This window comes from Megascapheus bottae, chromosome 32, assembly GCF_031878675.1.
Source record: "Megascapheus bottae isolate mThoBot1 chromosome 32, mThoBot2.hap1, whole genome shotgun sequence".
Taxonomy (NCBI): domain Eukaryota; kingdom Metazoa; phylum Chordata; class Mammalia; order Rodentia; family Geomyidae; genus Megascapheus; species Megascapheus bottae.
Genome location: NC_143540.1, coordinates 3652315 through 3666006, shown reverse-complemented (window position 1 = coordinate 3666006; position 13692 = coordinate 3652315). Strand labels below are relative to the sequence as shown.

General features: G+C 43.4%; 1 protein-coding gene across 1 annotated transcript in view; it reads right to left on the bottom strand.

The window, feature by feature from the left end:
• Positions 1–13692, bottom strand: part of Pik3cb (phosphatidylinositol-4,5-bisphosphate 3-kinase catalytic subunit beta) — a 59062-nt gene that overhangs the window by 6508 nt on the left and 38862 nt on the right. Inside the window, exons 14-19 of the mRNA XM_090323606.1 lie at positions 12455–12576; positions 11110–11253; positions 8587–8686; positions 5757–5935; positions 4853–4962; positions 3707–3785 (exon numbers count right to left, since the gene is read on the bottom strand). Of these exons, the coding sequence (XP_090179732.1) occupies positions 3707–3785; positions 4853–4962; positions 5757–5935; positions 8587–8686; positions 11110–11253; positions 12455–12576 (734 nt within the window). The remainder of the gene's footprint in view (positions 1–3706; positions 3786–4852; positions 4963–5756; positions 5936–8586; positions 8687–11109; positions 11254–12454; positions 12577–13692) is intronic.

Here is a 13692-nt window from a genome sequence, read left to right as displayed (position 1 = left end):
TGTAAATTAGCTATTCACATCCTTTGCCTATCATTGTAATTTTAGACATTTTCCTTATGATTTATGTGAGTTCTTTAGATCAATATTACTATTTTCTCTGCTTGTTGATTGTAAATATTCTCCAAAAGTGATCAGACAACTACGGAACACACGGAAGACAGACTATATGGGGATGGTAAACAGCTGGGCACAGCTAGCTTGTAAGCATCCTGTCAGATGGTGCACCTTCTCACTTTCCTACATGTCAGATGGTGAGCCAGAAAGAACAGCCACAAATGCTCCATGCAATATGGGGACACCACAGCAGAGTCAGGGAGGCTTCTATAAGGAGGAGACAGAAGAGCTGGGCAGGACAGAGCATGTGATGAGAGACAAGACAAAGCTCTGAGGGTCACGATACACATTGGAGGATACAACAATCAAATAAGAGGAGAAATTTATTAGTTTCTAAAACTCCTTCCAAAGAAAAATTCAATCTCACTCGGTCTCTTTAATTACCTTTCTAATAATACCAAAGTAAGTTTGAGAGCAGAATGGTCAGATTACCTTCTGGCAGATGGACAGTGGATTGCTTTACGTCTGCACTATTAATGTATTTCTCTTGCGGAAACTGCAGCTGTCAGTGAGAGGCAGGGGAGCACTGTGGGTACTGACACCCTTTCCTTTCCATGGCTGAACGCCAGGGTGGTGGGCAGCTTCTCACTCTCCTGCACCGCCCCCACCCCACTGCAGCCAAGCTGGCACAAGGCCAGCAGCTTCCTCTTCAGAAGCAGCTGCGATGAAAGCGTTCACAGTGGAAAGGAAAAAACATTCCTGTCAGAGAGACTTTTGACAGAAGTCACGCTGGGGACAAACTCCTGGTCACCTTATCTAGACCTTCTTTGCACTGAACTTCTACTCTTCTTACAAAAGGACAAGACAACACTTTTAGCAGCGTTTATCTTCCTTTCCCATACTCTCTGACCTAAGGAGCAGTCACCTCTCCCACGCAACAAGAACTTCATGAAATACACTGTCTGCAGAGGCACTGGCAGGGAGCTGGCAGCCCCCATGTGCGTCCCCTACGTGGTACCAGTACCACATGAACCCATGTCCAAGACAGCGTGTGACTCCTTTACCTCAAGACTGCTGGCAGCAGTTATCGTTAAACGCATTTAGAAATTCTGCCTGGGTCTCTTAAAAGCGAATACACCCATTAGTGCGACTCAGATATAAAGCCAATGGAGCTGAGGCAATGCATTTACTCTAGGGATGCTCTCAACTGAATTTCAAAATTTTCTCTGGAAAGGAATTGCTTTCAACTGGTAGCTTAAGATTCTTAAAATAATATTAATAATAATAAGCCCATTTCCTTAAAAAAAAAAAAAGTGAATGGAGCCAGGAACGAGTGGCACATGCCGATCACCCTAGAAATTGAGGAAGCTGATCTAGGAAGATCACAATTCAAAACCAGCCCAGGCAGAAAAGTCCGTTAAATTCCATCTCTAATTGACCGGCAAAAAGCAGGGCTGAAGGTATGGTAAGCAGCAGAGCACCCATAGCACAAGCAAGCTGAGCCATAAGCACAAGGCCTAACTCAAAGACCCAGTAACAGCAGGGTAGGAAGTAAGTAAAGAGAGCAATCAAAAATTGATGTTGGGTGCTTGCTTAGCATACATGAAGCCCTGGGTTCCATTCCTTAGTACCACATACACAGAAAAGCCACAACTGATGCTGTGGCTCAAGTAGTAGAGTGCTAGCTCAAGGACAGTGACCAGGCTCTAAGTTCAAGCCCCAGGACTGGCCAAAAAAAAGGATGTAAAAGGGCAGCAGGGGGTGGGTGAGCACATGGCTCAAGTGGTAGAGCACCTGCCTAGCAAGTATGAGGCCCTGAGTCCAAACCCCAGTATTGGTTTCACATGTAGTCACAGAGGCAAGTGGACACAGGATGGCTAGGTCTACCAAGGGTCAGCGTTGACATGTGGAGGACCCAGGAGACTAGACAGAAAACGATGACTGACCACTACCATTTGTTAACCAGAAACGGTGAAGTATCTCAACATACTGATGGCCTAAAACTGTTCTCATGTGGCAGGAAACATCAAAGAGCATTAGGTGACATTGGAGGAAATGAAGCCAGCACATTCATCAGTTTTCACCCATGCAAACATGGCACCAGTGCAAGTGCTAAAATAGCCATGAACAGAAGGTCCCCAAATATCTGGGACTGAACTTACAAGAGTGTGCTACTTGACCCAGTCTAACCTGAGCAGCTGGCCAAAGTCGAACACAATAGGGCCCCTGGGGCGGATGTATTAATAGAAACTGTCATGAAAGTTTGGTGGGAAAAAGATTAGTTGGAAAGTGAACACACAAAGAATTGAAGCCCTTCATCCTTTTTTTAAACACAGGGTCAGAGGACAAAAAGTCAGTTAAGATCCCACTGGACAGACAAGTTCCTTCGGTTAGGTACACAGCATCTCCCAGCAAACGGCAATGTGGATGCCTTCCTTTATCGGTGGCCCCAGAGTCTCAGCAAGGGCCAGAACAGACCCACTGTGCAGCCATGGACAGCCATGAGGTTTATGGTTCTCAAGCCATAGCCATGGCTATGGCACAATGACTACTTCCCCACTGTGAATTATTCCTTATGCTTGATTTAAACAGCTCTCCCAAAGGTGTCCTGATTTAATGGCACTCTGGTAGGTCCTCTGCAGGTGGTTATATTCTTTGCTCCCTATTCCAGTCACTTCTCCAGTCCTGCGAAAGGAAAAATCACCACAGCGGACTTCCTGCTGCCTAGCAGGACTGGAACAGTAACACTGGAAGATCTACCAGTAGAAAAATATTTTCCATTCCTATACTTAGGTTCTCTAGGATCATTATGCCTTGATGAACAAAGTATAACTATTGTTTACTCACCTAGACAAAACGGGAAAACAAACTTTGACATTCCTGGATTTGACTCTAGCTCAGCTACTTAATATTTCTGTGATACTTACTTCAAAATCTTTATTGCCCTCATTTTTCTCATGTGTGATCTTTACCTATTACCAGGTAGAGAAACCTACTACAATGTCTGCTTCAGCCAAGACAGGGCAACAGGTTCAGCCAGCTATGGTGTGCATACCTGTAATCGAGCACTTGACATGCTAAGGGGAAGGAACCCAGTTCAAGTCCAGCCTTCACTACATAGCAAGGCCCTGCCTCAAAATAAACCAAACCAAAAGTGGCTCAAGTGGTAGAGTTCTGCCTAGCAAGAGTCAGACCCTGGATTCAAACCCTAAAACAGAATATTAGGAAAACCACAGCCTATAATATAACTCCTGTGTCTGATCAAGCCTTACAATTCTTTCTGGAATTTCAAGCACCTGTACAGTTTTTGTGGGTTTTCTGGTTTGTTTTTGTTGACTGTGGGGTTTGAATCCAGTACCAAGGCATTGTCCCTGAACTCATTTTTGCTCAAGGCTAGCGCTCTACTACTTTGAGCTACAACTCCAAGTTCAGTGGTTAACTAGAGATAAAGGCTCACAGACTTTCCTGCTTGGGTTGGCTTGGAACAGTGATCTTCAGATCTTAGCCTCCTGAGTAGCTAGGATGACAGGTGTAAGCTACCAGGCTTTTCCTGTCCAGTTTTAAATCTGATCAAGGTTAAATAAGGAGGAAGCAATTTACTGCGGGAAGATCCAGCATGAGACGCTGACGTAAATTCACCACAAAGTCTTACCGAAGATCCAGACCAGCTTCTTTCCAGAGTAAATCCATCAAACGCAGCATCTGGAGTGTCAGCATGTCCTGTCGTAAATCTAAGGGGAAACACTGCTTAATTATATTCAAAGTAGCTCATTAATGTAACGTTAGGCAACTCTACCACTAGGCCTCACTCCCGGCCCCTGAATTTATTTCTTATCATGTTGAGAAGTACTTTCAGTCCCCTTTTCAGAGGGCCGAGGCAAGAAGACGGTGAGTTTCAGGCCAGCCGGGGCTGCATAGGAAGATCCTGTCTCTGAACGAATAAATAAATGGAAGAATGAAAGAATGAGCGACTAAACTAAATAAATATTTTTGAAAGAGTGCTTTCAGGTCAGAGTATGGGAAAGTAATGACAAGTATTTTGTTGCTAACTACCTGCAGGGTCAAGTGGGGTAAATGAGCTTAGCACAGAGGCAGACCTCTATAATCCCAGCACTTGGGAACCTGAGCAAAGGGACCGAAAGTTCCAGATGAGCCAGGGTTACCCAGCAAGACGCCATCCCAACAACACCACAGTAAGAGTTCTTTACAGAGAATTTTGTGCCCGTCCTCTGCTATGCACATTTTACTTATGGCTTCTCATGTGAACCTCCTCAAGCACAGACAGTGTTCACGGATCATGAGGCCCTCAGGTTCAGGGAGCCACAGGACTGGCTCGGGGCATGGCCCACCACCATTACCTCCTCTGGCTGGCAGGTCACTTCAGAGGCATTTCCTGTATCACCTCCGTATCATCAGATACTCTAACAGACAGCAAAACTATGCCAGTACAATCCCTCTTGCTGTCATTGAAACAGGGTCTACAACTTGTTTAAATATCATCTACTTCAAAATCCTTTTATCAAAGGAGTAGACAATTTGGGTGGGGAGGGATGGGGAGAAAAGAGGGACCATTTATTAGTACGGTGACTGCAAGTAAATTATAGAAGTCATTTTCCAAAAAGAAAAAAAAAAGAATTTTAGAGGACTTAATGGATTGCACAGCTATTTCTTGGGGCTGTTAAACATTTATATAAATAAAAAATATGTCCATACAATACATAAACAAATGAATAAAGCAAATCAGCCACAAATGAAAAAATCCCAAGGAACTTGGAGCTGGAAGGATCTCAGGACTCACCATCACCATTTTTAAAAATCACTCCGACAGAGTCCTCACCAAACACCTTGTTGCTGTACACCAGCCACAAAGGCTTCATTTTGGAGTCCATGTACTTGCACTTCTCCACACTGAAACAAACCAGCCAGGGAAATCAGCCCGCTGCATGAAGTCATCTGTCTGGACTGTTGTTTTCCCCTGGTGACCTGTGTGGACACCCCTCTCCTATTCCTTCCAGGGTGGGTAGAGGTCAGAGCTAGAGGACTTTCTCTTGGTAGAAAGGATGGTGGGGGGAGGACATGTGCTGATGCTGGCTGGGCTGGGCTCAAACCTTCCCTTCCCACTGCCCCAAATAATGACTCCTCTTGCCTCTTCACATCCTAGACTTCAGTTTTCATTTCCCTACTTGGTGACTATAACATGGGAATCATCACTGGATCGACATTAGGACTATTCTGAACCATTCTTGAGTTCTTAAAGAGGGATCCATGAGAACAGTGGCACCGCATATAGTACACTGGTACTTTGCTGACACAAGTAACCTTCATTGCTTGTCTGTATACTTATTACTTTGTCTATAAGTGATAAAGAGGAAAGGGTTTCAAATTCATCTAGTACCTCATTTTAACAGAGTAACCTATTATGGTTTCCAAAATTTGCTCATCTAGGATTTGCTAATAAACCGGTGATAGAGAAACTCAAGTGCACAGGAGCTGAAGGAAACTGATGTTGGATGATTTGACTGACCCACAGGTAAATTCAGCCAGTGGGATGCATGCAGTTTCTGAGGCCTTTGGGGACCAGGTCTTCCTCTCTTAATTACTTTGCTGAATGGGGCTACTGCTCCCCCAGCTAGTGACCCAGAATTCCTTTCAGCATTGCTATTTTCAGGGGGGAGTGAGCGCACAAAGCGGAAGCCACTTACTAGAGTTCTGAGAGGATGACACATGGATTCAGAGGAGACTGCAGGTCAGAGAGAGCTTCCCGGTAAGCGCTCTGCTTTAAACAAGTATGCATGGCCTCCTTGCCTTTAGCTCTGTTTAGCTTCACTGCATTCAGCTTGATCAAGCTATTTAATGTTTTTAACTTATTGAGTGCTTCCACCTGGAAAATTGTGGAAAAAAAAAACCATAAGCAGATACTGTGTGCAACTGACACGAGTCAATGGCACACTCCTCACATGCACGCACACACACACACACACACACACACGCACACGCATGCGCACACACACACACACACACACACACACACACACGTATACAGGGAAACTCATGCCTCATGCAAGTATGCAAATACTCCAGGTAGATCAGCAATGGCCAAGAAAAGCAAAGTCATTATGTCCTGGGTGCTACTGGCTCATGTCTTTAATCCTAGCTACTGAGAAACCTCAGTGTGAAGTCTGGTAGAAAAGCCCACACACTCTATCTCCAAAATAATCAGCAAAGGGCAGGACTAGAGGCATGATTCAAGTGGTAGGAGACTAGCTAAGCAAGCAAGCCACTGAGAGTGAGGCTCTGGTACAAACAAAACATTTATGTACTAGCAATAGTTCATGCCTATAATCCTTGCTACTTGGAAAACTGAGAATGAGAGGGTAGCAATTTGAGGGTAGCCCAGGCAGAAAAGTATGTAGGATCCCTTTTACCCACAGCTGGGTGTGGTGGCTTATGAATGTCATCCTAACTTTGTAGAAGGTTGAGATAAGAGGCTCCTGGCTCCAGGCCAGCCGTGGGCTACAAAGTCCAAGAGACTCTGTCCCAGTGGAAAAGGCTGGGCATGGAGACACGTGCCTGTCATTCTGTCTACAACAGGAAGCCTACAGTAAGTAGACTGTCTTCCAAGGCCTACACAGGAAGAGAACCCCCAACTCAAAAATAGTCCAGGGCAAGAAAAATGTCTAAAGGCAAGACTCATGCAGCTGAGTGGCTGCTAGCAAGTATGAAGCTCAGAGTTCCAATTCCAGTACCGAAAAAAGAAATCTACTTTAATAACGAAGGGTCTTTTGTGCCATGTTACATCAAATGTGTAAGAACACGATCCTCAGCCAACCAAAAATCAGAAGAAACATTTTATGAATATAGCATTCTAATGGAATACAAATGACTTTACATTTCATATCAAATATGAAACATAATGAACACTGGGATTTGGAATTCCATGGGACGATTTATTTTATATCATATTTTCATTCTGAACTTTGCTTCCATGTCAGAAAACCAGTGAGACTATGGTAGAATAAGAATTCAAACATTCGGTTTCTACCCGTAGGCTGAGACCTTGCTCATAGGAGACCAAGAAGGTTCTATGTGGCCAGATGATAAAATCAAGATGGCTGAAGCCTGCCAAGTCTGCCATCTGCCAAAACCACAGACACTGAGCTTCTTTAACAGTTTCGGGGGCTGTACAAACAATGAGGACAAGAGAACCAGATGAAAACTGGGCTATACAAACAGGAACTTTTTTGAAGTACTTCAAATTTGAGTTTCTTCTGTGTTTGTTCAGTTGGGTAATTTCATGCCCCGTCTATAACTGGGTTGCTATTCATTTCCTGGAACAACGTCCCGCCTGGCACAAGTCAAAGGCCATATGCGTTTCAGGCACAGAGTTTTACTGGCTTAGAGATAACAAGAAGTGCCAAGTAAACGGTACAGTCTCCTTCTTAGAAGACGAGTTAGAAGACAAGAACTCATTGGACGAGAAGGCAGATGGCCATCATTTGCCCATAAATATGCCCTGTTGAAAAGGGACACGCTGCAAGTGTGTGGTGTAGGTTCAGCAGCGGTGGGGAGGCCGTGGCTGTGGTGAGGGCGAGGGAACAGAACCAACAGTGTTAGGTCTTAGTAGAAATTCTTTTTTGTTTTCTTTTTGTCGGTCATGGGGCTTGAACTCTGGGCCTTGGCATTGTCCCTGAGCTCTTCAGCCCTACCCCTTGAGCCACAGCCCCACTTCCCATTTTCTAGTGGTCAATTAGAGATAAGATTTTCATGGTCTCTAGTGCCTGGACTGGCTTTGAACCAAGATCCTCAGATCTCAGCCTCTTGAGTAGCTAGGATTACAGGCGTGAGCCAGCGCACCTGGCTTCTTGGTAGAAATTCTTGATTTCATTTTCGTAGGGCAAAATTATTGTAGGAATTGTAAAAGGAAATGATACATTATAACCTGCCATAAAGATCGCTTTATCCGTTAACTAGAGATTGAAAGGGGGGGCAGGGAATTAATGAGGAGGAGCCCAATGTTGATGGTTACTGAAAAAGCCCAGGTCAGGGGGCAGAACAGACTTGACTAGGGTGCAGGATTGGACAAGTGAGATTTAAGTGGTCTATGAAATTAAGGGGATTAATGCTTTTAGTCACTTGCTACTATGAAGAATAATACCCTACAGTGAGCGGTGAATAGATATTAACTTATTACCATTCCCAGTAGACTTTTTCCAAAAAGGTGAATTAGCTTTTACTAGCAAGCGAAGTTCTCACTACTAAAAGGCAGCTACTGAAGGTAGCCTCTGGGGAGTTTCTCTGGCGTGTCAAATGTGTTAGGAAAGTAGCATAATTGAAGAGTCACTCCTGGCTGCTCATCTTTCCTGTGGCATTTAGTTAGCATTCTCCTGCAAAACCGGAAACTTCCTAAGCTGTCGTAAGAGAATGTTATTAGTCAGGTAAGTTATGGAATCTCCCTGACACCAGGTGCACAAGTGGCCCTTAGTGAGGTGGCCGACAGAGCATACAGAAGACACAGATCCAGTGGATGGATACCTGCTTGGAGAGGACCTTCATGTGCCCCACGCTCCCTCGGCAGTACGCTTCCAGGATCACTCCAAACTGGACGGAGACAGCTGGAATGTGCACCTCGGACCTGTGGGAAGGGATGTGCACAGGTCTTTCCAATGATCAGATCGCCATGTGAAAATGCAAACTTCTTGCTTCTATTATGAAATGAACGTTAAGATGCCATCCACACAGAAGAACTGCTCGTGACATGCACAATTATTAGTAAGATGCTCAGCTTTTCAACTTTTGAAGCTTCCGTGTTCAAGAGTGGTAAGATTTCATTAGTTACGAGATTTCATTAGGTAATTCTTTTTCTTTTCCTCATATATTTTTATTGTAATTAATAGAAGGGTTACATTATATTCACCAGAAAGAAAGTGTATTACTTCACAAACATTGATAACCTTTCTCATGTCTTGGTCCCCATTTCGCTCCCCCCATTCCCGCCCCTCATCTTGTTTTCCCCCTTCCCTATCCTATTTCAAATAACCAAATAAGCATATATACAATATATCAGATAACAAGGTAAAATACTCTAACAATATGAGATAACCAAGGGACAGCAAAAGAGACAACATAGTACATTAAGGACCACTCATATGGCTTTTGTTTCTATATCCTGGAGGTCTTATGTATCTAGGTTTTGCTCTATTGCAGATCTCTGCTAGGAGAGCCTAAGGTTTCTACTGATTGTGACAAATGAGGGAAACCACTGAGCCTAAGTTCCTTTGAGTCTGGCTTACTTCACTTAATGTGATTTTTTTTCTAAGTCTTTCCATTTCCTTACAAATGGGGCGATGTCATTCTTTCTGACAGCAGCATAGAATTCCATTGGGTATAAATACCACACCTTGTTGAACCACTCATCAACTGAGGGACATCTGGGTTGGTTCCATATCTTTGCTATGGTAAATAGTGCTGCAATTGTTGTGCTAGTGGATTTAGTCTGTCCTTATTTCTGGACTGTTTGGGTAAATGCCAAGTAGTGGAATTGCTGGGTCATAGGGGAGCTCTATGTTTAGCTTTGAGGAACTGCCATACTGCTTTCCATAGTGGTTGAATGAGTTTGCACTCCCACCAACAGTGTAGTAGTGATCCCTCCTGGCCACATCCCCTCTAGCATCTGTTGTTATTAGTTTTCTTGATCCTGGCCATTCTAACTGGAGTGAGGTGGAATCTTAGAGTTGTTTTGATTTGCATTTCTTTTATGGCCAGAGATGTTGAGCATTTCTTCATGTGTCTATAGGCCATTCTTATTTCTTCTTCAGAGAAGACTCTCTTTAAGTCTTTGGCCCATCTTTTTATGGGATGATTGTTTCTTTGGAGATTAATTTTGGAGTGATTCAATTTTTTGAGCTGTCGATATATTTTAGATATAAGGCCTTTGTCTGTTGTATGGTTAGTGAAGATCTTCCACTCTGTAGGCTTTCTAGTTAGTTTGCTAGCTATGTCCTTTGCCATATAGAAGCTCTGCAGTTTAATGCAGTCCCACTTATCCAGACTTTCTCTGATCTGTTGTGTTTCTGGGTCCTTATTAAGAAAATTTCCACCTATGCCAAGGAGACCTAGTGTATCTTCTATTCTTTCTTGTAAAGTTTTCAGGGTCTCCTATTCCTTCTTGTAAAGTTTTCAGTGTATCTGCTTTTACCTCGAGGTCTTTGATCCATTGGAGTTAATCCTGGTGCAGGGTGACAAAGAAGGATCCAACTTTAGTTTTCTACAGGTGCTTAACCAGTTCTGCCAGCACCACTTGTTGAAGAGGCTTTTTTCCATTCTATTTTTTTGGCTCCCTTATCAAAGATTAGGTGGCCATATATCTGTGGGTTAATATCTGGGTCCTCAGTTCTATTCCATTGGTGTTCAGGCCTGTTCTTGTGCCAGTACCAAGCTGTTTTGGTCACGATAGCTCTGTAAGAGTCTAAAGTTTGGTATTGAAATTCCTTCTGCACTATTCTTTCTGCTAAGAATTGTTTTTGCTATATGGGCTCTTTTATTATTCCATCTGAAATTTTGGATTGCCTCTTCTATTTCTTTAAAGAATGACATTGGGATATTGATGGGTATTGCATTGAATTTGTAGATAGCCCTTGGCAAGATTGCCATTTTCATGATGTTAATTCTTCCAATCCAGGAGCAGAGGAGGTTCTTCTGTTTCCTCATTAGCTAATTCTTTATCCCAAGAAATTTAACATTTTCACATATTACTGAATTTGCTTTTTGAAGGGAAAAGATAGTATTACCAGTTTAGACAATTAAGCTGAAAGAGACATAGTTGACCGAACTAACAGTCAAGCAACCGAAATACCTCCATTAGCTGCTAACCAATGTTTTCTCATATAAAGAATACTGTGGTTCCCCGAAAGGTCGAAAAAGAAGACTCAGGGATACATGTTGCAGCCAGGTTGTCAGAAACAACTAGAGTAGTGAGTGTTGCACAGAATGCTACCTACAACACTGGATGTATTAGCTCAAGCACACAGGAAACTGGAACCAACGAGAATGACTTACCTAAGATGCCAAAACAAAAATTGCCCTATCCTCCGGTTGGCAAGTGCCCGTTCCAGCAGGAATCGAGAGAGCGCGCAGTCAAGAAAGGGCTCATATTTTAACACCTGCACCAGTTGTAACAGATACTGAGAGAGCTCTTCATCGCTGAAAGACACAGAACACAGAATGGCTCAACTGCATGTGGCTGACAGCCCTCCCTGTCCACATGGGCAGGCTCTGAGTCCAGGCCTGCTGCAAGGCTACCGCACTGGACACTGACAGTCTCACAGCAAAGACAGTGGAGGTGGAGAGCATGGGAGCTGTCCTGCACGGGACACTTTTACCAAGGGAAGTAATGCGTCACCTCAACCGAGAGATGCTCACTCAGCACTAGTGACTTTCATACCAATTTCTGAACACAGAAAAACTCTTTCCTACTTATCCAAGCCATCATTTTTAAACAAAAATTTTCATTAGCATGTAAGCAGATGATTTTATTTTTCATTATCTCCAAAGAAAGACAGTTAGGCGGGGAGTGGGGCAGAAGTGTAGCCTCGCATGTTCACCTAGCATGCACGAAGCCCTGGGTTAGATTCCTCAGTACCACCTACACAGAAAAGGCTGGAAGTGGTGCTGTGGCTCAAGTGGCAGAGCGCTAACCTTGAGCAAAAACTTCCAAGGACAGTGTCCAGTGTCCAGGTCCTGAGTTCAAGGCTCAGGACTGCCAAAAAAAAAAAAGAAGGCAGGAATGTTTCCTGTAGGACTTAGAACATGCCTAAGTTAATTCTGTAAGTTATAGACAGAGGCATGGAAGCAGCACCTGAGGAAACTCGGGATCCTCACCAAATTCCTGAAGCAGTTCCCAGAGCGAGGATGGGGGAAACAACAGAGACTGTCATTCAGGAACCTAGCGGGACTCCAACTTAATACACAAACTACAGTGTGTTCTCAATCTCACTGCAAAATACGAAGATAACACAAAGATGGCTTGGTCCTGGCAGGTGGAGACTGTGTGAGGAACAGAGCCGGGGACGGGGGGGGGGGGGGGGGGGGGCGCGTGCGCAGGTGGCGCTGTCCCGGGAAAAGCCCTCTTACAGGCACAGCCACCTGGGAGCAGGTTTCAGTGGAGTTTCTTCCCCTACTGCGTGGCTCACTGCCAAGGCATTACCTCGATGGCGTAGTTCATGATGTAACACTCAGTGAGGAGGTTTGGTATAGGATGGGCAGGGGGCACCTGGTGAGCAGCACACACAGCAGCCCTGTCTACCAGGCCCTTTTCTCTCTCATAAGACACTGAGGCACATGCGCTCTTCCATGTATTCCCCCACCCCCCCACACACCCAGGGAAAGCCGCTGGCAGACCTACCTCATTTGCTGCAGGCAGCTCACGGCATATTCCCGGACATACTGGTCTGGGTAGTTGAAGTCCAGAAGCTCCAGTGCTTCTCGCGGGGGCAGTTTAGGCCAAATCTGAAGCAGCGCCTGAAGCTGTTTAAAATTAAAAATTAAAATGGGTTCAGAAATGAGAAAAGACAACAGCAATCCGGTTTCCCTTGGCATACAGAATCACAGAGACAAGCCAAAAAGAAAGAAAGAAAAATGCACTTTACTGATCAATGCCTTCAGAATCTATTCTGGTTAATATGGACAGAAAAAAAAGTGTCTGTTGATGAAATAGTCTATACATAAGTTTTAAAAACTACTAAGTATTTTACGAAATAGAATAAGACCCTGGACATGGTGATTGTTGAAGCATAAGCTACTATGCAACTTAAAGGCCATATAAAAAAGCAATAATCTAGACGTACTTCTTAGAGGTGAAATTCAAACTCAATATTTGCTTCAACTCTCAAGCTGATAACTCAATATAAAATTAAAAGAAGTTTCCTTTTTACTCTTAAGCTTTAAAAATACATCCTATCATAGGTTTTTAGTGATCATAACACATGTAAACTTCTAAACCATAATAGAAGGAACTTATAAGAATTAAACACTCCTTGATATGTGAATATCAGATCAAAACTGTACAAGAGCAATGACTCAATATTCGGGTACCTAAGGTTATGGACATGATCTTGGAGGTACAAATATAACTTAATAGGCATAAAAATCTATGATAGGATAGATACTCTATAGCCATAATGTTATTATATAGATGGATATGTATCTATGACATACAAACCCTCAGCTTAATTTTGATTATGTTCTAAAATCTATGTGCCATTGATTGCATATAGAGATTCCCTTCTTGAATACTTGTTCGTTAAACATGACATTTGAAATTTGATGTAAAAATCAGTGTTAATAAAATCTTTCAAAAAAAATTAAACAAAACCTACTTCATTTTTGGCAAAGTACTATTTACTGATACCAACTTTGGTATGACCTACACACAGGATAACAAAGAACCCTTGGGCATGGGCTAACACTAAGTCAGCTACAGACTCTAACTGCCTCCTATCAAGGCCTAAAAATGTTCCTGGGGGTATGAGAGTGAAAAACATAATAAAAAGATGGCAACATTGGTCCAAGACATAAAAGAACATGTGCTAGCCCGGTGCCAGCGGCTCATGCCTATAATCCTAGCTATTCAGGAGGCTGAGA